General features: G+C 37.7%; 2 protein-coding genes across 2 annotated transcripts in view; one reads left to right on the top strand and one right to left on the bottom strand.

The window, feature by feature from the left end:
* Positions 1 to 4,626, top strand: part of bmp6 (bone morphogenetic protein 6) — a 53,518-nt gene extending 48,892 nt beyond the window's left edge. The window contains exons 5-7 of the mRNA XM_079863816.1: positions 2,012 to 2,088; positions 2,253 to 2,363; positions 2,473 to 4,626. Of these exons, the coding sequence (XP_079719942.1) occupies positions 2,012 to 2,088; positions 2,253 to 2,363; positions 2,473 to 2,622 (338 nt within the window). The 3' untranslated portion in view covers positions 2,623 to 4,626. The remainder of the gene's footprint in view (positions 1 to 2,011; positions 2,089 to 2,252; positions 2,364 to 2,472) is intronic.
* On the bottom strand, positions 3,807 to 18,072 carry txndc5 (thioredoxin domain containing 5). The gene is made up of 10 exons (XM_079863817.1): positions 17,756 to 18,072; positions 16,515 to 16,667; positions 15,605 to 15,710; positions 14,373 to 14,469; positions 11,684 to 11,799; positions 11,503 to 11,589; positions 9,542 to 9,691; positions 8,738 to 8,820; positions 6,667 to 6,796; positions 3,807 to 5,593 (listed from the first exon to the last, which is right to left on the bottom strand). Exons 1-10 carry the CDS (start codon positions 17,926 to 17,928, stop codon positions 5,471 to 5,473), a joined length of 1,218 nt encoding a protein of 405 aa, XP_079719943.1. The 5' UTR covers positions 17,929 to 18,072; the 3' UTR covers positions 3,807 to 5,470.
* Between the last annotated feature and the right edge of the window lie 3,060 nt (positions 18,073 to 21,132).

Here is a 21,132-nt window from a genome sequence, read left to right as displayed (position 1 = left end):
ATAAAATAATAAAGACTTATTTTTGTGTGGTTCCTTTCACAGTACTATGTTATGACCTCGAAACACTTTTACCATATTCCATCATTTGTAAACTAATAAATTGTAATGAACACTTACTGGACAGTTCACTTTGAAAGTGGAACGAAACATGCAATAGGCAATGTACCATCATTTAGCAGAAATGTGGCCACAGGCGTGTTTTTCCAATGAGCCTGGGTTGCATTATACATTACCACCAGGTTCATGACTGACTTGGATGTTGTTAGTGTTGTTGAGCCCAGCTGGACTGTGATGTTGTGTGGAATTGCCAGGCTGGCTGAGTAGTAAATATTGTGTATATTGACAAGAAAAGGGGCCCAAGCATCGAACCTTGAGGTACCCCAGTCATTAGCTAGTGTGTTTTAGACACCTCCCCAGGGCGGTTTCCATCTAATGTCCTACAAAGTGTTTCCTGCAAATGTGAAACCATGTACAAACTTAGGGGAACACATTTTGTGGGCTGTAAGCGAAATAAAGATTTGTTGTGTTGATCATATGTACATTTATTATTATTTTCAAACCATTAAACATTTATTTCGACAGGTGTATGTATTAGTTGCTTTTCTCAGCTGTATAATGGGTTTTCATTGTCAAGTTGAATCAACATATAATGTTTTGTCTTACGAGAGCAGCAAATTAAATTTACTTACATCATAATGTCATTACAGTAATGAATTACAGTATGGTATCATTAGGGAGGCTTCAGCAGCCTATTTGAAAAGAAAACAAACAGTATAACAGCCAGTATGCTCGGATATATAAATCCAGCATGGGATTGTGGGGGGTTAGTTTGATCAAATGTGGTGGTACTTATTCTAACTACCTGTCTTGCATGGCATGTCTTGACACTGTTTTGGTTAGCAAGGTCTCTGGATGGCCAAAGTTTTGCTCTTTGGGGGCAGGAACTGAAAAAAAAAAAAAAAAAAAAACAGGAAGGGATTGCAGCTGGACTGAACTGATATCATAGTTTTCTCTCTCCTCTCCCACTCCACTGCACTTAGCAAAAATTACCAAAAAAAAAAAAAAAAAAAAGTGTATGAGAACACCAGTGGAAAGATTGTGTCAGAGTTTGAATTCAGAGCAGGAGTCAGTGCCAGAGATGACCTTCCCCTTCAGAAAACCCAAACCTACCTGCTGCTGACATGTGGCTAGTTCACGGGGTGGAGCCGTACAGATAATTGAAATAAACTGTAAATGTTGCTGACAGCTGGTAAAGTGAAGGACACATTGTTGCAAAGCAAATGTTTTGTGATGTTGCCAGGATTAGCAGTCTCACTTTAAATATTGTCTTTGTTCTTGTTTTGAGACTAATTTTAAATTGAGGAATTTTAAAGGCACCGTATTGGTTAGAAGTCTTGGTTAGAAGTGCACCAAATATATTTCATGTGATTGACAAGAAATGCCTTAGACGCCCTCCTGTTCCAAATCTGTATGACGTTCTTCCTTACATGGAGCATGAAAGGAAATGCAAGGCTAAAAATAAAGCCTCAGTCACCATTTATTTTCACTGTATGGAATAAAGATGGAAAGAAGGTTTAAAAGTGACTCTCATTCAGCAATTTGGATTCCAAATTCAGTTATACTCAACTCTGAGTAAATGATGACAGAATTTTGATGTGTACTTTTGTGTAAGCACATCAAAATGAATGTCCTTAAAGCACAACAAATATTTTTAAAACATAATGATTTAAAATGTACTTAAAATAAACTTTTAATTTGACTATTACAAAGTTCGGTACTTAATTTTAAGAAACAGGAAAGTGGACTCTCTTTAAGTACACTGAAAATATACATTTAAAAAATGTAATATCTGAGGTAGGCTACACTACAACTGCACATTCAATACAATTGAGAACACTTTTTCAAAAGGGATCCATTTAAGAAAAATTCACCATTGGCATAAAGCTAAATGTGTAGTATGTTATACTGTAACCTAGCACGTGTTAATGTCTCTCTTCTCTGTGAATGGCAGATTACAACAGCAGTGATCAGAAGACCGCCTGCAAAAAGCATGAACTGTATGTCAGCTTCAGAGAACTGGGCTGGCAGGTAAAGATGAAGGACATGCATATTCATCATTACAGATATCAGACTAGCGCAGGCTTCAGTAGCCATTTGCATATAATATAACTGATGATTAAAATTTGTGTTGCTTCTATTTTAAGATTATTTTAGTGTGGGCAGCCATTTTAATTTTAAATGTCTTTTGTCAGGACTGGATTATTGCACCTGAGGGCTACGCAGCAAACTACTGTGATGGAGAATGCTCTTTTCCCCTAAACGCCCATATGAATGCTACTAATCATGCTATAGTACAGACACTGGTGAGTTCTTCTTCATAAAATAAATACCAGCCCTAACAGAACACATCTATTTAAAAGTTTATTTCACAGGAGTAAGTTTAAAAAAAAAAAATCTTGCTCCACTTTTCAGGTCCATCTGATGAATCCAGACAACGTCCCAAAGCCATGTTGCGCTCCCACCAAACTGCACGCGATCTCCGTGCTCTACTATGACGACAACTCCAACGTCATTCTAAAAAAATACAAGAACATGGTGGTGCGCTCATGTGGCTGCCACTGACACGGGACACGGGACACGTACCCTCCTGCCCGACCGCTGCATCGCAGACACTGACAAATGTGTGTAAGGACTGACAAAACGAAACGACAAGCGTTATGAACAAATGTGAGAGAATGTCTCGACAGTGGATCCAGGTTTGCTGCTTCTCATCTTCACACACATGACCATTTCTCATGCGACATTTCAGATCCTACAAACTGCCAAGAGGATGTACATCTGAATCTACAGAACAGAAAATGAACCCAAAGAAAATGTAAATTATGAGCAAAAATGCAATACGTATTTAAATTTGTGTTTTACTTAAACTCTTTAAAGGGGTCACGTCATACATAATTTAATTTCTGAGTTCCACTTATACTGTTATTCGAAAAGAGCCAAAATAGTTTTTTTTTGAATACTATTTTAAACCCTTTCTCTGACCCTTGGAATTACACAGGATGTTTTTTTGGATTTTTGTTTTTGCTGCTGCTGCTATGCCTTTAGACATCTTGTTCTACAGTCTTTATCTGTCTGATAGTTCCAGAACAAGTTGTTTTTGCAACTTTCAGGAACTTCCTCCCCAATATAAATAGACAATTTAAGTTACAGTAGCTCTTTTATTTCAAAAGAAACTTTGGTTCCTCATGATATGACCCCTTTACCATCTAAAACGGTCCTGAAGCACAGAAATCAGAACAGGAAAGTTTCTACTGTTTTGTCTATTTTTTGATGAAGTCACTTGAAACCACAGGACTCTATTTTAGGTCTCAAAAAAATCGAATTATTTTAAGTTTCTCAATATTTGCTCTGCACTACCTGTGGTTTGCATCAGTGAGTCAGAGCGAGTGGTTACACACTTCAACAGAACTCAGAGAACGGAACCATTATGTTGCTGTTCCAAGGATGGAACTCTTTCTTTTTTTGATGCCGTCAAACACCACAGATCTATAATTTTCCTGCAACACCTGCGCCTCGGATGGCTTACATCCAAAACCTCCCACAAGACACAAGGACCTACGGATAATTTAAGGTTTTTCAGCAACAAAACAATATTCTATGCCAACATCCTCATATGGGCTGTAGATTTTCCACCATCTCATGTCAATATTTATTGTCAAACTTTTACTATGCAGCTCTCCATCTTTTTTTTTTTTCACTGTGAGCCGTTGAATGGTACAAAGCGCCTTCTGGACAGGCTACATATGTGTATTTTCATCATTGTAGCAATATCAATAACAATTTTCCAAATATTGTCATTTTTATGATCCTAATTATATCACATACCTCCCATAAACTGCTGTTTACATGTCTTAACCATATTTGGATGTTTGTGTGTAAATACTTGTACATTTTACAGTTTATTTATTGCTCCTTTTATGAATCATACACCACAGATATCATATAACAGGAGTAAAGGAAAAAATTAAAACAGCTATTTTTGGAAAAAGACATTTTATTATGAAATTTGTCAATGTGCCTTTTTTGTACAAAAACCCCCAGGCAGTGTGTGTACCTCTCTCACACAGGACAAAAATACTGCGTTTTTCACCGAGGTCGGCCTTGACCATGTGCCTCCCATAAAGACTGAATATATGTGGTTTCTCTGATTGCTTTTCCCTTCCTTCTCTTTCAGATCCAGTAAAAGAGAAAAATAAACATCTCAGTGTGGGAACATTTAAAAGGAAAAATGTAAATTACATTTGTATAAATCAATGAAACCACTTGAGAGCATCAGAACACATACAAGAACTATCAGCATTCTTCAAGCAATGATACCAGGCAATGCTAGTGCCTGAATGAAGTGGTTGACTGCATGTGAAAGCCATCAAGACTGCATTACAGAGACAAAAATGAGAAAAGAATGAGACTCAAACAGTCTAAAAAAGACAAATCTAATCAAAAAGAGTCACATCTGCAGAACAAACTTTAAAGAAAAAAAATATGACTGTACCGTAACTGCTTTTACCGTTCACAACCTGTACTGTAATACAAAATAAACCGTTTTTCCATAAACTGTCACTATACAACAAATATGAACTGTTCTGCATGGTTTCAATGTTCTGATCATTGAGAAAATTACCAAAAATGCTTAATATAAATGGCAGTATGTCTAAAAATGTGTCTGCCCCACTCATATGCCTCTAAGAGCACTAAGAAGCTTTAGATGACAAAACTAACCATTCAAAGCAAATGTCCACCTGTTGCTTAAACAAGTCTAATGTGGTTGCTAGCCATTGAGCTGGTTAGACTGGCCAGGTTTGATGATTATGGCCCACCATCCAAACCAGCTTGATCTTGGCCGATTTTCGTCTCCCAACCTGGCTAACAAACTACCTTCTTCGTCTGGTTTATTTAATTTTATTTTAACCTCTGAACAGTAAAACCAATTCAAAACCTAATATCACAACAGAAACGCATTTAAATTCTAACTGAAAGTGCTTTTGGTAGTATTTTACACTGAATTGAGAAAAAGGGAAAAGACAATCTTTAGATGGTCTCCCTGAGGTCATTTTTAGTCTTAGCTGATATAATGAACTAAGCTGAATTAATTTCCTCATATAATTGACATGTACAAACTATGCACCTTAAACGATGTAATGATCTGAAGAGGTGTCTTTTTCATACCGACAACTGATTCTTTCAAGGAGGAAGGGCAAAATCAAACGTGTATGGTTGTATTTGCTAGTAATCTCATCGACAGCTCGAGATTTAATCATGTACATTCACATTTTACCATGTGGAAGAGATTGTCCTCACTTCAGCAGGTGTGGGACAGAAATGAAGAAAAAGCAGTCCTTCTAACAGTATAATAAATGAAGATAGTGTTGTTTTGTAGAGGAAGCGTGGGAGATGGAAAATGAGGGAGGAGTTACAGCTCATCTCTTGCTTGCTTCATGACAAAACTGTGCAAGCTCTCTAAGTCCCGCCCTCCATTATGCTCCTCCCCCTGTTCCCCGGCCCGGAACATCAGGAGTGTTGGGTATCCGCGCACCTACAGAGAACAATGATCAAATTTACATACATTTAGATATCCATTTAAAAAAAATGGAGCAAAGACAACTGCTCTTCACAAAAATGTGGTGAGCGGCCCACCTAGACAGCATTTGAAGGAACATAAAGGAGGAACAAAATATTATAGACTGTTTTCAACGAGATTCTACGAGCCTTCAAGCTTAGGGTTGCCAGATGTCAAGAGTTTAAACCCTCCAATCAGAGCTTTTCTCTTAAATGGATACATTCCCTGCCCTTGCAAATGTAACCCTGGATTTACTTAATCTTCACAATCTGGCAACCATGCACAAGCACTCTCTACAGTGCAGAAAAAGCTCAAATAATCTGAAAACGTAGACAAACATGTAAGATGGATTTTAGTTTTCTCCACTGAGATATTTTGAACATGTGTTCCTTTACGTTTGCAGCAATTTTTAGTAGAAATAGATTAACAATTTAGAATTACTATTAGGAATTTTACAGTTTTAGCTTTTAAGAGAAGACTGAGTTACTCTCCACATAATGTAGAGTGTGTTAATTTATATGATATTATAATAAATCAGGAAACTAGATGAGTAAAATAAACCATGGCAGACATTGCCAACAAGTTGACATTCTTCTAAATTATAGGTGAAACTGCAATAATTCTAATGAAATGAAGAAAGAAATTGTGATATCAGATTAACCATTACACACCGTGGCTGAAAATATAACTTTTCATTAACTAAATCTAGACTTAAATTCCCTGCCTTTTAGTCAACTAAAAAAAAAAACGGAAAGGTTGACCAAATATAAAACTAAAAAGGAAATTTGACACAGGACTAAGACTAAATAAAAAAATGGCTGACAAAATCAACACTAAATGGAATGGAACCGAAACCTGTATCATTTGTTAAAATCTCCATTCCTGGTAGACAACACACTAGCTTTTCAAACTGGCTAAAGCATGTCCTCGTTCAAAAAATGACTTTCTGCCACTAATATGAAGTTATGTCGACCCCATCCCTCAAACATTCACAATCCCTCCCCCGGCAGGCCAGAATTTGTGTTCCAGACTATATGAGCGGCACTCACAGAGAATCTGTTGCAGAGTGTTCTCTCCACTGTGCAGTCCACTTTAGCAATCTTCACATCAGTCAGACCAGGAAACGCCTTTTTAGATAGATCCTCCCAGGTAGGGGCCAGGTTCTTGCAGTGACCACACCTTAAACACACGGACACATTGCGTGAGTCACTGAACGACAGAGGAAAAGCCAATCAGGGACAGGCGGATCTTTTGATCAGTTACTAAGGAAGTGTCAAGATGATCAGAGGAACAGATAGGGGAGGGAAGCACAGTGTGTTCATATGTGCGTGCGAGGAAATATACACACACACACACACGTGTCTATCAGTGCGCAGGGCTTGGCAATAGAGCTTAAAAATAATCTCAATGTTTAGTCTTTTGATAACATTTGATCCATCTCTAAAAAAAATTATAAATCAGAGGAACCTCCATTTGAAAATGTTTAAACCTAAAATACAAAAAAAAAAAAAAAAGAAAAAAAAAAAGTTGTTTAAGTTAAAAATTGGTTAAACAACATTTAATTCAAATGTTCACTTTAATATTTGACAACTTGATAGAAATGCTACAACCACTGGAATTTCTTGAACAAGCATGTGTGGACATCAAAACATGCAAACTCATTTTAGAAAGATATTGATGTATTCTCCTGTGTTGGCATAGGTTTATGAATGATTTACCTTACAAATCTGATGAAATGGTGCACATTGCGTTTCCAGATGAATGTTATAAGCAACCCAAATTCACAGCATATGCAAAGATGGAGTTTGAGACATGCTTCACGCATGGAAATAATAACAGTTCATGTGGAGCAGCATTTGCTGTGAGTTACCTACACGCATTAAATAATTGAAGTGCATATATTAAACCCGCAGGGCATACATTGATTTAATTGAATCACAGTGTTAGTGAATTCACAACATCACTATGCTATAGTATGGTTTTTAAATGGTTTTAATATATCGAGCAGCCTTAGAAAAGTCTAATAATGCGGTTCATGGATTCTCATCTGTGGAATGCGCCATTGCGACGGGTAAAGTGCAATCAATTTTAATCGAGGAATCATGACAGCCCTAAATATTATTTAGATATTTTGACTGTAAGAGAAACACTTACAAATAATCCATTTATGACAATGTACCCATTCATCCATACATAGAACAGTTCTGGTCCTCTAATCTAATTTGACAAATGGCATTCCATAAAAGCTGTTATTTCTATTATCCGATGTCAAATGTTTTACTGTTAGCATCAACCCACTTGATACTGCTTTGGCCTTTTTCAGAACTATTTTCATTGGCCAAAAAAAAGAAAAAAACGAAGCTTTTTCTTTATAAAAAAAACAAGGAATTTAATCACTTCTAGAGCTGCGCGATTCAGGATAAATTAAGAATCACTTTTTTTGTTTAAAATAGGAATCACGATTCTGAATAAACAATTAAACAATACAATTTAATTGAATAAATGTTCTAACAAAATTGGTTTGAATGAATGATTCAGCAGCTGGGATGATTCCATCCAAACGTGAAGCAAATCTTTTCGCAAATTCGCAAAAAAACAAAAACAAATGCAAATTAGGTGTGTTTCCATCAAGTTGTTTGAGCGGATGACGGTGGTGTTGGTAACCTACACCAACAGGAAATACAACGCCATCAGGGGAAACAGCCGATTAACATCTCTCATTATGCGCATTAACTCTTTTTCATCAAAGTCAAATACCATCTCAAGCGAGCGTAAAAACCTTTTTGCGAATTAAAATATTTATTTAGTTGACAAGGCAACATTTCTAATTTATGTTTAGCTTAAGCACTTTGAAATTACTATTTGGGTATAATTTATTTTATTTGAGTTTTTGTATTTAAAAAAACAAAACATTTCAAAATCTTTCAGAAATGATTACATTTTAATAAAAACTATAATAGAATATTAATACTGATGCTGCTTAGGTTTTATATCACAAACAACAGTATGAATGAACTATGAATGAAGTATTTTTCATATCAGCCAGCCCCACCTGCCACAAAACCAGACCACTGATAAATGACCAGTCGAAATGTCAAATGAGAGCCTATTAACACTCACCATGGGGCATAGAACTTGATGAAGGAGAGTCCTTTGGCAACCGTCTCATCAAAGTTGCTCTCAGTCAAGATCAGAACATTAGACTGAGAGAAACAAAATGAACATGTTTCAGTGGCAGCATATTTTGTACGCATTTAACACTAATATTGTATTCCTTGTTAACTCATTTGTTAATTACATAATAGCACAAAATTTGTGTCACGGGGCAGAACAGCTCATAGCATAAACCCTAGAGAATCTCCACAGGTTATCATATCCTGCTGAAGTTTAAATACCTCTCTGAGAAACTGGCTAGTTTCCTTAATTACAACACCAGTTCTGAACACCGTTTAAGAGCAAGGTCTCATCTCAAAGGCATCGGCAAGTCTAACGTTTTACAATCTTTAAAAATGATCCTCAATCTGAAAAAAATCCAGATCTATGATACAGCTCTTGAGGGACGTTCTTTAGCCATCCAACAATTCCAGCCAGCCGGAATCCCTTTATAAAGACAAGCTTAGACAGGAAAGCCAATTAACAAAACAAAATAACAGCTCTTTTAAGTTCCCCGCCCACCCCTTCCAGTCCAGCCCACCAACCCAAGCGCACGCACACATGCACATTTGCATCAGCAAGAGGAAATAGCTGCTCTGCCCATAATTACTACCTCGGTTTCAAGATGCAGATTTGTGTCTACGGGCCAAAGTCTGCAGCTTGCTGTTCAAACATCTGCCCGCACATACAAACGAATGAATTCTCTATGGTGCCAAGCAGGAAATTTGCAAACAAAACCTGTATTGTGTGAAAACTAAAACAGACACCCACCTCTTGTTCTTCAGGTTCAGCGCTGGGTGGGATTTCGTGAGCCTGCTCCTCCTCAATCACAGGTTCATCTTTAGATTCAGCAGCTTTCACTTGATTATCCACAAACTCTTTAAACGAGTCCAGATCGCGCTTCCCTCTGTACTGATCGATCTGAAAACATACATGTGCACAGCTTACCATTATTGTTTGGTGTAAACAGTAACTGCATATTTTATCATGGTTTTTGCGGGCATTGCTAAGTGATACGTGACATTCTGGTCTTTAAATATGGATTGGGTGACCACAACACAAGCTCATGGGATTTTTTTAAATAATTGTTTAATTGTCACCAGGTGAAAACCACAGAAATCGTAGAAAGATAAATTAATATTTGAAAAACAAACTGTTTGAGATCAGTACGATTTTTTTACATGTTTTTTTTTATATGTATTAAATTGATCAAAAGGGACAATTTGTAAAAACTTACAAAAAATACTTTAAAAGTGATGTAAGATTTTTGTTAAAATGCATTCCCTTAACCCATTTTGTTGTTCATTATTAGAATGCCAACAATCAAAACATTAAGAGCGCTCAGCCTATAGGTTGAACTGTAAAGAGATTGACAGATCTATGCAAAGGGAAGGTGAAAAAGTGAAAGTGACATATGAAGGGCAAGTATGGTAACACATACTCAGAATTTGTCCTCTGCATTTAATCCATCCAAGTTAGTGCACACACATTAGGAGTAGTGAGTAGTGAACACACACATCCTGCAAGCCGTGGACAAACACACCGGAGCAGTGGGCAGCCATTTTGCTGTGGCTCCCGGGGAGTGTTTGGGGATTAGGTGCTCAAGGGCACCCCAGTCATTTCCTGCAGGTTTTTATAATCGAACCCGCAACCTTTGGGTTACCAGTCTGACTCTCCAACCATTAGGCCTATAGAGCGAGTTTGGGAAATGGCTACACAATAACAAGCAGAGCCACAGGATGTTTAGCCGCTGTGGGACCATGACTGACGTATTACCTGGGGAGATATTCAGCTTCGGGTACAGGAGACCAAGCCGAGTTCCTTCAAAGATTAAACAGGTCATGAATACATCAAGGCGAACGGGGCTTTATGTATTCGACACTACATGCTACAATGGACGCTTCAATACAACACCATAATGCACCAGTTCAGAAAGAAAAAATGACCTATTAATGTTACTGTGATGTGTCCAGTGTAGACCGCCTCAAACCATTGGTAAAACCATTTAAAAAAATATGTCCAGCGCATAACATAATCTCTCAAGACAGTGTTAGCCTGCTCAATTCCTTACTTATGACAGATGGCAAAACAGTTAAAAGTACTCCTAACATGTTGGTCCTTTTATTGAAAGTAGCCTAGTTTTACATGCTGAGATATACTTTTACAAGCACCCGTAAGAGCTGTGATGTTTGAGGTGGGGGCATGATGCGCACAAGTGGTGTTTATTTTTGTAATTCCACTAGGTGCCACTAGCAGAAACACAGAAACTACATGAATCACCTTTAAATACATGCAGTTCTTTTAAACTTTCTATTCAAAGAATCCTGGAGAGAAAAAAAAATCAGTTTCCACAAAAATATTAGGCAACACCACTGTTTTCAACATTAATAATAAGAAATGTTTTTTGAGCATCAAATCAGCATATTAGAATGATTACTAAAGGATAATGTGGCTGAAGACTGGAGTAATGGCTGTTGAAAACTGAGCTTTGCCATCACAGTAATAAATGACTCTTAAAAATAATGTTAATTAAATAATTAAATTGTTTTAAGTTGAAATCATTACCATTTTACTGTTTTCATGTATTCTTGAACAAATAAATGCAGCCTTGGTAAGCATAATAGAATTATTTCAAAAACATAAAAAACGCATCAACCCCAATCTTTTGAACAGTAATATTCATAAACATTAATATCCATCTTAAAAAATTAAGCTACGCTAGAGGTCCTTACCTTCTCTCCATCACTGAAGAAGAGCAGCGTGGGATATCCACGAACCTGATTTTCTGAACACACTTCATAATGCTGTGTGCAATCCACCTTTAGCCAGCAAAAAAAAAAAAAAAAAGTTTAATAAATAATCAGAACATTTACAATGTAGAAAATGAAGAGAGAAACCATGATAGCCTCTCACCTTGCCGATCTTGACGCTGTCTGAATGCTCAAAGCTGGTGGCGAGCTGTTCCCATGTTGGAGCCATGGCTTTGCAGTGCCCACACCATGGTGCATAAAACTTCACAAAGTGAGAACCTGAAGAGAACAACAGCAGGGTTACAAACTCAAAATGATCCGTGTCTCAAGTACTGTAGGATAGAAACAAAATGTTTAAATTCCAATGATACCCACCCTACTCAACAGTCATTGCCACCCAGCACCATATGATGTTACAGAGCTATTTTTCAACTGAAATGCATAACGTATACAGAGTACAGTTCTGAATGTGGAAGTATATTGATTTAAGCATTACACAAATGACTGCACAATAAATAAAGATGTAAAGGAAAAACTTGGTGAGCACCACATTAGCTTTATGCAACATCTTTTACATGTGCTTCCAACATCTGAAAGTGGGAAACATAAACAGCTCTGTCAAAGCTACAGCATCATTTCCTGCCTCTCCTCAAAACAGGAATCAGTTATTTGGCTAACGGACGGAACATGTAGCATAAAAGGGGTGAGAAAAGGGCTGAAACTGTACCAAAGCCAAGAACACAATTCACCTTTACTGCCAAAGTAATTGTCATAAAGAGAAAATTATGGGAACAACAGAAGGGCTATTGAAATCCTGATCATTTTTCAATTAAACTCTATGGAAAACCATGTGCTATTTCCTGCTAAACCCATGCATAATGTTTGAAAAATATATTAAGTCAATTAGTTAAAACTGTATAAGAAATACTGATCATTTTATCTAACTTGCACCATCAAAACATAGGCTATATTTTAAATGCTAAAAAAGAGAGTGCTTTCACCAGTTGTTTGGGATTATTGGATAACCTATTTTTTTATACATACATACATACAGTGGTCAACATTTGAAGTAGATCAAAAAAAAGTTAATCAAAGTTGTCCTAAGACAAGAACGGGTTTTGTTCAAAATTCATGTATAACTTTAATGAAAGGTTGAGATCCACTTCAAATGCTGACTATAGTCATTATGTTGGTTGTCTAGAGAATATTGACAGGGAAGTAGAGACGAAATGCAAAAATCCCTTCTACATAATTTTAATATTGACACTTCAACCAAAAATGAAAATTATATAATAATTTTCTCACCCTCATGTCATTCCAAAACCATAAAACATAATTTTAGTTCATCTTTGAAACACACATTAAGATGATATTTAATGTAACCTAAGAGGTTTCTGCCCTTCAGTGGAAAGTCCAGGCAACCAAAACTTAGGTTATAAAAGCATGGTAAAACGAATACATATGAATCAAGCAGTTTATTCCTAGTCTTGTGAAGAGATACACATTGCTTTCTAATGGATTTAAATGTAACTTAAATTCACATATAAACATTAATCGAATTACATACATAGCCACATCAAATATGGCCAAATGAAGCTCAAACATGCATGCGCGTTATGTTCCACGTGTGTTTTTGTATTTTGTATTGTTTTTCTCTTTTGTGTTTTTGCTTTTATTTGTTTCCACAAATTATTCTTAGGTTATGATCATTGGAAAATACGGCTGTGCATCATCATATACGTGACGTCACGACGTTCGACCAATCCCCTGTCCGGCAGGTTAAAAGGCCCCACTGACGAGGAGTGAGGAGATCAGCGCCATATCTCATTCAAGATTAAATATTAAAATGTCAATTGAGCCATGATCACGTTAATGTTTGTTTATGCGGTGGTTTCAAAATCAACACACCTTTGGGTTTGTTTATTGTTGTTGCAGATGTATTACTGCACTGTTCTGAGAGAATGCACTAGATCACTCAAAACTAGTATTAAGTGCAGGTGCGTGCGTGTGACTGGTCCCAGTGTTATACGCGGATCATCTGATTCAAACGCGGTGTGTTGTAGGTAGTAGCTAACCACTTAGCATTTAGACTGGATTTTCGTTTGTTTCTTGATTTCGTATTCTACTGATTGTTGGCCTTTATAAATCCATCTTCAAAAACAACGGTAGATAGCATTGTTTTTGTTAGTTAGATTAAGAGTGTTTGCCATCCACTGTATCTTTTCTGTTTTAGTCAGCATAGTTTATTTAAGGCGTCGGATTTCGGGTTTTCTTTTGGTAGGTAGTTTTGGAGGTTTGGGTTTAATAGTTATGGGAATTATGTTTTGATTATTTCATTGATTTGGCGACACTTGTTTTCTTGGTTCTCTGATTATTTGTTTTTCATTTACATTTATAATGTGTTTTGTAATGTCTTTTGCACCTCTTCAATTAAAACGTATTTAACAAATTGTTTCTGCTACTTGCACGCATGGTAACAGTTGTATCTCACTTAATTGTTGCGCAATCATCCCGTTAACATCTTTTAAGCGTGTAACTGTCACGTGCAAGAACAAACCTAATTGTTTTGTTTTTTTTTACATTAAGAACACACATTTGAGCTTCCAAAACCTGAATCATATGAATTATTTTTTATGTCTGTCAATGAATGGATTAATTGGAATATTAAAAATATCTTTATTTGTGCTATGAACGAAATGATAACAGTTTTCATTTTTTTGGGTGAACTATCCCATTAACCACCAATGTAATACTGTAAGATATATCACTTTGTAATTAAACTGCAAGGATGTATTCTTAATATATAATCTTTTCTTAAAGGGTGTATATAAAGACTGATAGTGGGCTACTACCTTTAGCGATGTGTGATTTGAAGTTATTGGCTGTGAGTTCATACAGGCCCTGTTTGGGTTCAGGGACTTTGGGTGGCTCGGGTTCACTCTGGGGCTCCTGGGGTGAAATGAGTGAAAGACAAAATAAGAACAAGTGTTGTAATATTGAGACATTTTAGAATTAAGGCCCGTTCACAACAAAAACAATAACTATAAAGATTACTACAACAATAACTATTAGCATCCACACCAGCAGACGATATCGTTCTGTTTATTCTAAGCGCGTGTAAGCCCTCTGGTTCTACTCGCACCTCTCTGAGCGGGATTCAAACCAGCGTTTCCAGCATGTGAGATGGGCACGCAAACAAGGACGCTAAAAACCACAGCCTCTAGCGTCAGTCACTAGTGCGCCTCTTTAGGCCAGGGGAGTGAGGTTTACTCGAACAGCTCTTAATAGTAGGCCATGCGAGGCCTATGTCATCAGCCGCTTTAAATGCTCAAGCTCCTTAAAGCAGGATGGATTCTTATTGGCTATCAATGTTCTTATTGTTCATCAGCTGGAAAAAAATCATTATGAAAGGGATCCCAAAAATAGTGTTTCTCTGTGCCATTATCATTATAGCTGTGGTGTGGACTCTGCTATTCTTTTATATTTAGAAAGATTTTAGCCCTTAAGGTCTTATATAATGCATGATACAGTCTTGTGTAGGTGTTCATGAAGATCTGTTTGTCTCTCTCGTGTCTCTATCTGCCTGCAGTAATCCGTGTTATGGTCATGTTCAACATAGATTTCTGTCTGTCATATGTATACAGATCAATTTGCAGATCTGTTCGTTTATATCCTGTGTATTGTATTCTACAGTCGCTCTGTAATAAAAAAATATAAAAAATAAAGATTTCTAGAATTATATCTTTATATAGTTATCATCCTTGGTGTGAACAGGCCTTTTCACCTTGACCAAGAACTACACAAAGTGCTTTTAAAGTCGGCATTAAACTGAAGTGGCAATAGTTTTTTCCTATTGTGATGAATATCCAAGTGAAACGTCTTCTCAAACAAGAAGAAAAAAAGAAGGCCGGGACTTGATTTCATCCATCGGGAATGAATTGGATTGTCATAATTTGCTATTGCAGCGATCTTGTGAGTGACAGGTTGCTGGAGGGGAGAGGTTATTGTCCAGTACTCGTGCCAGGTGACTTTAAAAAGCCAAATCAAAAATCTGTTACAAATTGAATCAGTTTTGTAATCTTACTTCAGGTTCCTCCTGCAGTGTTTTCAGCATCCAGCTCTCCAGGGCCTGCAGGTCTCTTGCACCCTGATACTTCACAGCCTCCTGTTCAGGTTTAAACAGCTTCAGGCTGTAACAACAAAGTTAGTCAATGATTAATCAAACCATATTTAACTTTTACCAGAAGCACATGACAGTCAAGTCAGGTGATTATAAATCATGCATATACACTTCTTACACACACACACACACTAGTCAAGTCATGTCACCTTTATTTATATAGCGCTTTATTCAATGCAGATCGTTTTTTAAAGCTATAGATGACAAACATTGATCAGTGAACATGAACAGAAGCTCAATCGTACTTGCTTGACACGTGAGAACAAACGTCAAGTGCTGTGTAACACACATGAACCTCATTGGTTCTCGCATGTCAAGCGAACATGCTTGAGCTTCTGTTTACCATAACCGATGTGTGAGTTGGTGAATGTTTATATGTGAACAAAAGCCTAAATTCAATCTGTTCATCATGTAAAGCGATTGTGTCTCTTCAGAAAATATGGACTCAACCACTCGATTCATATAGATTAGTTTTACAATCTCTTTAATGAAGTGTCCCTCCATTAAATCGCTGATAATGGAGGGACAGAAAACACTCCGATTTTATCAAAAAGATATTGATGACAACTTTTATTTTTGGCTGAACTAACCCTTTAACAGAATTAAATTCTGCTGTAAAGCAGTTCTAAAAAAAAAAAAGTAAATAGTGTCATAATTCGGCTAGTCAGTGTAAAGTTCAAAGTACACGACACAACATCTGAATCATTTTTACTCTCATTCTGTGCATGTAACATCTCAAAATGTGTTTTTTTTTTTTGTTTGAGGACCATGATGTGTAATAACATACAGTACTATAAGGAGCAATAATGCTTACGTTGGGTATCCACGGATCCCATGTTCACTGGAGCAAAACTTAGTGTCTTTTGTGCAGTCGACTTTCACAACATACACTGGAGGATCCTCCATACTGTTATACTTCTCTGCCAACTCATTCCACGTTCCCTGCAGCCTCTGACAGTGACCACACCTGCACACCACAAACACATTAAACACTTATAGCATGCTACATTACATATTATTCCGTCACATATTACAAAAGTTACACAGCATAAGAAAGCAATGGGCCATAACTAACTAAAGTAACTTTTTAAATTTGCTAAAGTTAAGTTCATTGGTCAGGTAAAAGGAAATTACCTTGCGTGTGAATCATTCTCAAGTTAAAAAACAAATATATTTATCATTTAAAAGTACAGAACACCAAGAGAATAGAATGTTAATAAAATCAAGGAATATTGTTTAGTAGTAGCCTACCTTCCCAATTGGAGCCCTAATAATAAATTTAGTTCATGAAAGCATTTTAAAGTTATGCAACATACAAGCTTGTGGGTAATAAGTAAACATTAATGCATTTTGTATTACTGTACGGTATTAACATGATTAATGCTGTGGTGGTACCATGGTAAAGTGAGTGTATAACGTGGTAAAACGATGGTACTATACATTTACAATCATTTATCAAAATAAAATTGACATAGTACTTCTAAGTACTTCAAATAATGACAAGATCCAAAAAAATGCAAAAATTATTTTTTTGGTGTTTTTGTTAGTGAAATTTAAATCATGGTAAAGTCCAAAAAATAACTAAAAACAACAACATGATATCATAATAGTACCATCCAAAACTGAACCCTAGTATTACCAATGCACATTTTTAAAAAACCATGGCACTTTTTTTTCTTCTTTTGTAAGAGGATGAGGAGGAAGTGATGTATGTCACGGCTGTTCTTCTTGATCTGCCACGTAGGCCTAAGTTACACTAAAACTTTATGACTGCAGGAATTTAAACTTTTCACCAAAGTCCATTATCATCAACATCACTCTAATATAAAAAGTTGTGCTTTGAGTATTTATATGAACGTGCATTCGAAACTTTACATCCACTTCATTCAATTTTATTTAAAGGAGACCAGATTAAAGTGGCTAATGCATTTAGCCACTTCAAGCATCGCAGCAATTCAACCCATAACTAACACCACGACACTGATCTCAATATATTTATCACTTTATGTATATCTGAATATAATGAAAATGTTTGACGAAGCTGTACATTTTTACCAGGGCGCGTAGAACATGACGAAGTGTGGAGCAGTAGAGACGGCATCATTGAACATCTCCACCGTGTATGTGTGTTTAGCATGCTCGTCCTCTTCTGTGTCATTATCACAGCTTATCCAACTGCATAACAACGCCAAATAAATAAAACTCGATAAAAACGGAGTCATGTTCATAACTGAGCAGGCCTGTGATTGAAGCGGAGCCGGGAGTTTAAATGAGTGAGTCTGTGAGTGAGTGTACCGCTAGCAGACAGAGCTAATCTGTATAACATCCTAGGAGAACTCAGCAGTTGTGTGTTGACGAGCCGTATGATATGTAGATTTGAGGACTGCGCAGGCGCACTCATCGACGCTGCTCATCCGGGGCATGTACGGAGGCTCATAAGAGCCATGCATTATTTTTACTGTTATTTCGAGATCAAGAAACTTTTTTTTTTTTTTTTTTTTTTTACATAAGAAAACGTTTTTTTTTTTTTTTTAATGCATATATCTATACTATTATGTCTCTATTATCATAGGCTACTATTTATTCAAATGAAACTGCATTAAATTTGCTTTTCTCCATTCTGTCAACTGGAGTTTGGGTTCCTTGCCACTGTCGCCTCTGGCTTGCTTAGTTGGGGATTTTACTGTATTAGCACCGATTAGCACTAACAAAACACAAACCAAATTTAGCTGAATAATGACAAGTCATCGGTGGAGCTGATTTATAACCTATTTAAATCTGTTATAATTGATGAACTTTGCAACACTGACTGTTATTGAACTGAACTGAATCAACACTGAACTAAATTGACCTGCAATAATGACCCTATTGACTTCTGTAGACATGCTTTATAGCTGAAATTAAGAGTGTTTTATAAACTTTGGACTACTAGAACTGAACTGAATCAACACTGAACTGACCTGAGCTGAATAATGATTATGATTATCCTCTAGAGCTGCTTTATAGTTGAATTAAGTTTGTTTCACTGATTAACCTTTGCAACAGTCACATTATTGAACTAAACTGAATCAACTAAATTAAGCTGAATAACGACAATATTGTCTTTCTAACTGCTTTAGTGTTGAAATTGTATTAATTTAATAATTGAAGGACTTGAAGAATTGTGCACCTTTAAAGGTACACTGTGTAGGAATTTCTCCCATCTAGTGGTGAAATTGTATTTTGCATTCAAACGAATAGTGCTCTCTTGCGCCTCGCTTTTTCAAATGCATGTTGCAACTACAGTAGCCGTTATGTACCAAGAAACTATGACAACATGTCTTCCAATAGCATTCATCGAGTTTTCTTTCGGGTGATGAGGTTCGTTATTTAGCTTTTTTGGCTACGAGGATTCCTTCTCCTGTGACTCGGCTTAATCGAGTCGTATCGCCTTCGATAATTAATGCGATATGGCTCAGCTTGTCAGTGAACTACGGCTCTGTGAAGTAAATGCCGCTCCATTTGAAAGCAGGTGATGCCGATTTACTACTAATCAAGGAACCGGCTTTACTGATGAGAGGCGCATATCAATGTCATGCGATATATCGCCCAGCCCTACGTGCTTGTGATAGGAGGTCCCTGCGCACTGTTAATGGCCACGGCTGGTCGTAAAGCAGTTGTGCAATCTCCGCCACCCATAGTCTCCCCCTGCCAGTATGGTGTGATCAGAATGACATGTAATGTCGGCTCGATCAGGCTCAACGGAGGGAACACGTAAAGTAATACGTCTGGCCACTCGTGGGCTAGCGCATCCACACCCAACGGTGCATCGTCGCCGGCCAGAGAGAAGACCCAAGTAGACCATTTCCTGTGAAGTAGTTAGACAACTCTTTGTCTGGTTTATCTTTAAACCTAATCCTTCCAAAGTTCTGAGCAAAAGCATTTTGAAGTTGTATTTTCTGAGGTGTTTGTTGAGGACCCGTAAATCCAAAATGGGACGGAGACCTCCCCCTCTTTTGGGAATCACAAAATAACGGGAGTAATAGCCCTTGTGGCTCTCTTACGTTGGGATAACTCTTTACTTTTCTCAATAAAGAGGCTATTTCTTCCTCTAAGACACGAGCTGATTCCCATTTGGCCACTGAAATTACCACTCCATTGAACACAGGAGGTTTTACAGTGAATTGAAGTCTGTAACCTCTCTCTATCGTGGTTAAAACCCAGGGATGAACTGCACATGTGCGCCAGTTCACTGCCTGAGCAGCGAGTGGGCCTTTCCCGACTTCACTCACTAGCAGTGCTGAAGCACACTTTAGTGGTGAAGGGGGGGAATATCGCTCCAGTGAAGGAGTCATATTCATCTTTATTTGTGATTGTTTTAATCTTTTGTGGGGTTTTTTCTTCTCTTTTTATCCCACTCTGCACCCTCAGAACAAACCTCATAGGTGGAGGGAGGGACACATCTCTGAATAACCTGAATAACATGGGCCGTACACACGCACACATTGGACTTTGAACTGTTCACATGAACCTGTTTCACACTTAAATTCCTTCTCCTTTTCCCCACGGGAGGGAGAGAGGAATCCTTCTGAAGGGATGGGACAGAGAAATACTGGGTGCTGTCTCCAAACCCTTCCTGATGACAAACCAGCATCTAAGGTCAACCGCCACTCATTGTTCCCCTGAGGGGTAGCCGAACGGTGTTTCGCTTCCGCTCTGTTTTCCCTGTCTGCGAGGCTCTTGTTGAAGAGAGAGCTGTCCTACTGCCTGGTTGCAGATGATTCGCCACAGATGTTTCTACTGGGGGGATCTGCCATCCCCAAATCCTCCATTCCCTGGACGTCCAACCTCGAGAAGCCTTTAACGGGTACTCTGTGGGAAAAAGGTTTGTCCCAAAACCTCTTCATTTCAACCACACAGGCCGGGACGGCTGGAATAAACTGCCTCGCTGGAGGGAGACATGACGGAAGTCTCTTTCCATCATACAGGTCTCTTTCAGTCCCTTGTCCTGCCGGTTGGGATGGCCAATCAATCGACAATCTAGCCGCGGCCCTGTGACAGACCTCAAGTAGATCAGTGTCCGTCTGCACCGGGGAAGGTGAAATTGCATCCTGTGCACTTGGTGGACGGGACTGATTCGGGGGAAGAATAGCATCTTCATCCTCGTCATCCTCGTCCTCGAGGTTTGATTTGGGTTCATTCACACTGTCAGTGATTTTCCGGAATCAGAGAGTGCTTTCACACTCAACCCGTAAAAATCACGTAAAGACACGTGATATCGATGTGACTTGTAATGTCTCAGCAGCGTCTTAAGTTTGCTTATGAGCTGTGATTTCTCTCTCGAGAAACCACGCTTGTGCATTTTTTTCTCTGATTCAATCATAAACTTGCGCATTACATACCGTTTCACATCTGGCGAACGATCCCGGCTTCAGCGTCATCACTACGACACG

This window comes from Squalius cephalus, assembly GCF_949319135.1.
Source record: "Squalius cephalus genome assembly, chromosome: 25".
Taxonomy (NCBI): domain Eukaryota; kingdom Metazoa; phylum Chordata; class Actinopteri; order Cypriniformes; family Leuciscidae; genus Squalius; species Squalius cephalus.
Note: the sequence above shows the minus strand (reverse complement) of the source record. Positions and strands in the feature narration are given on the sequence as shown.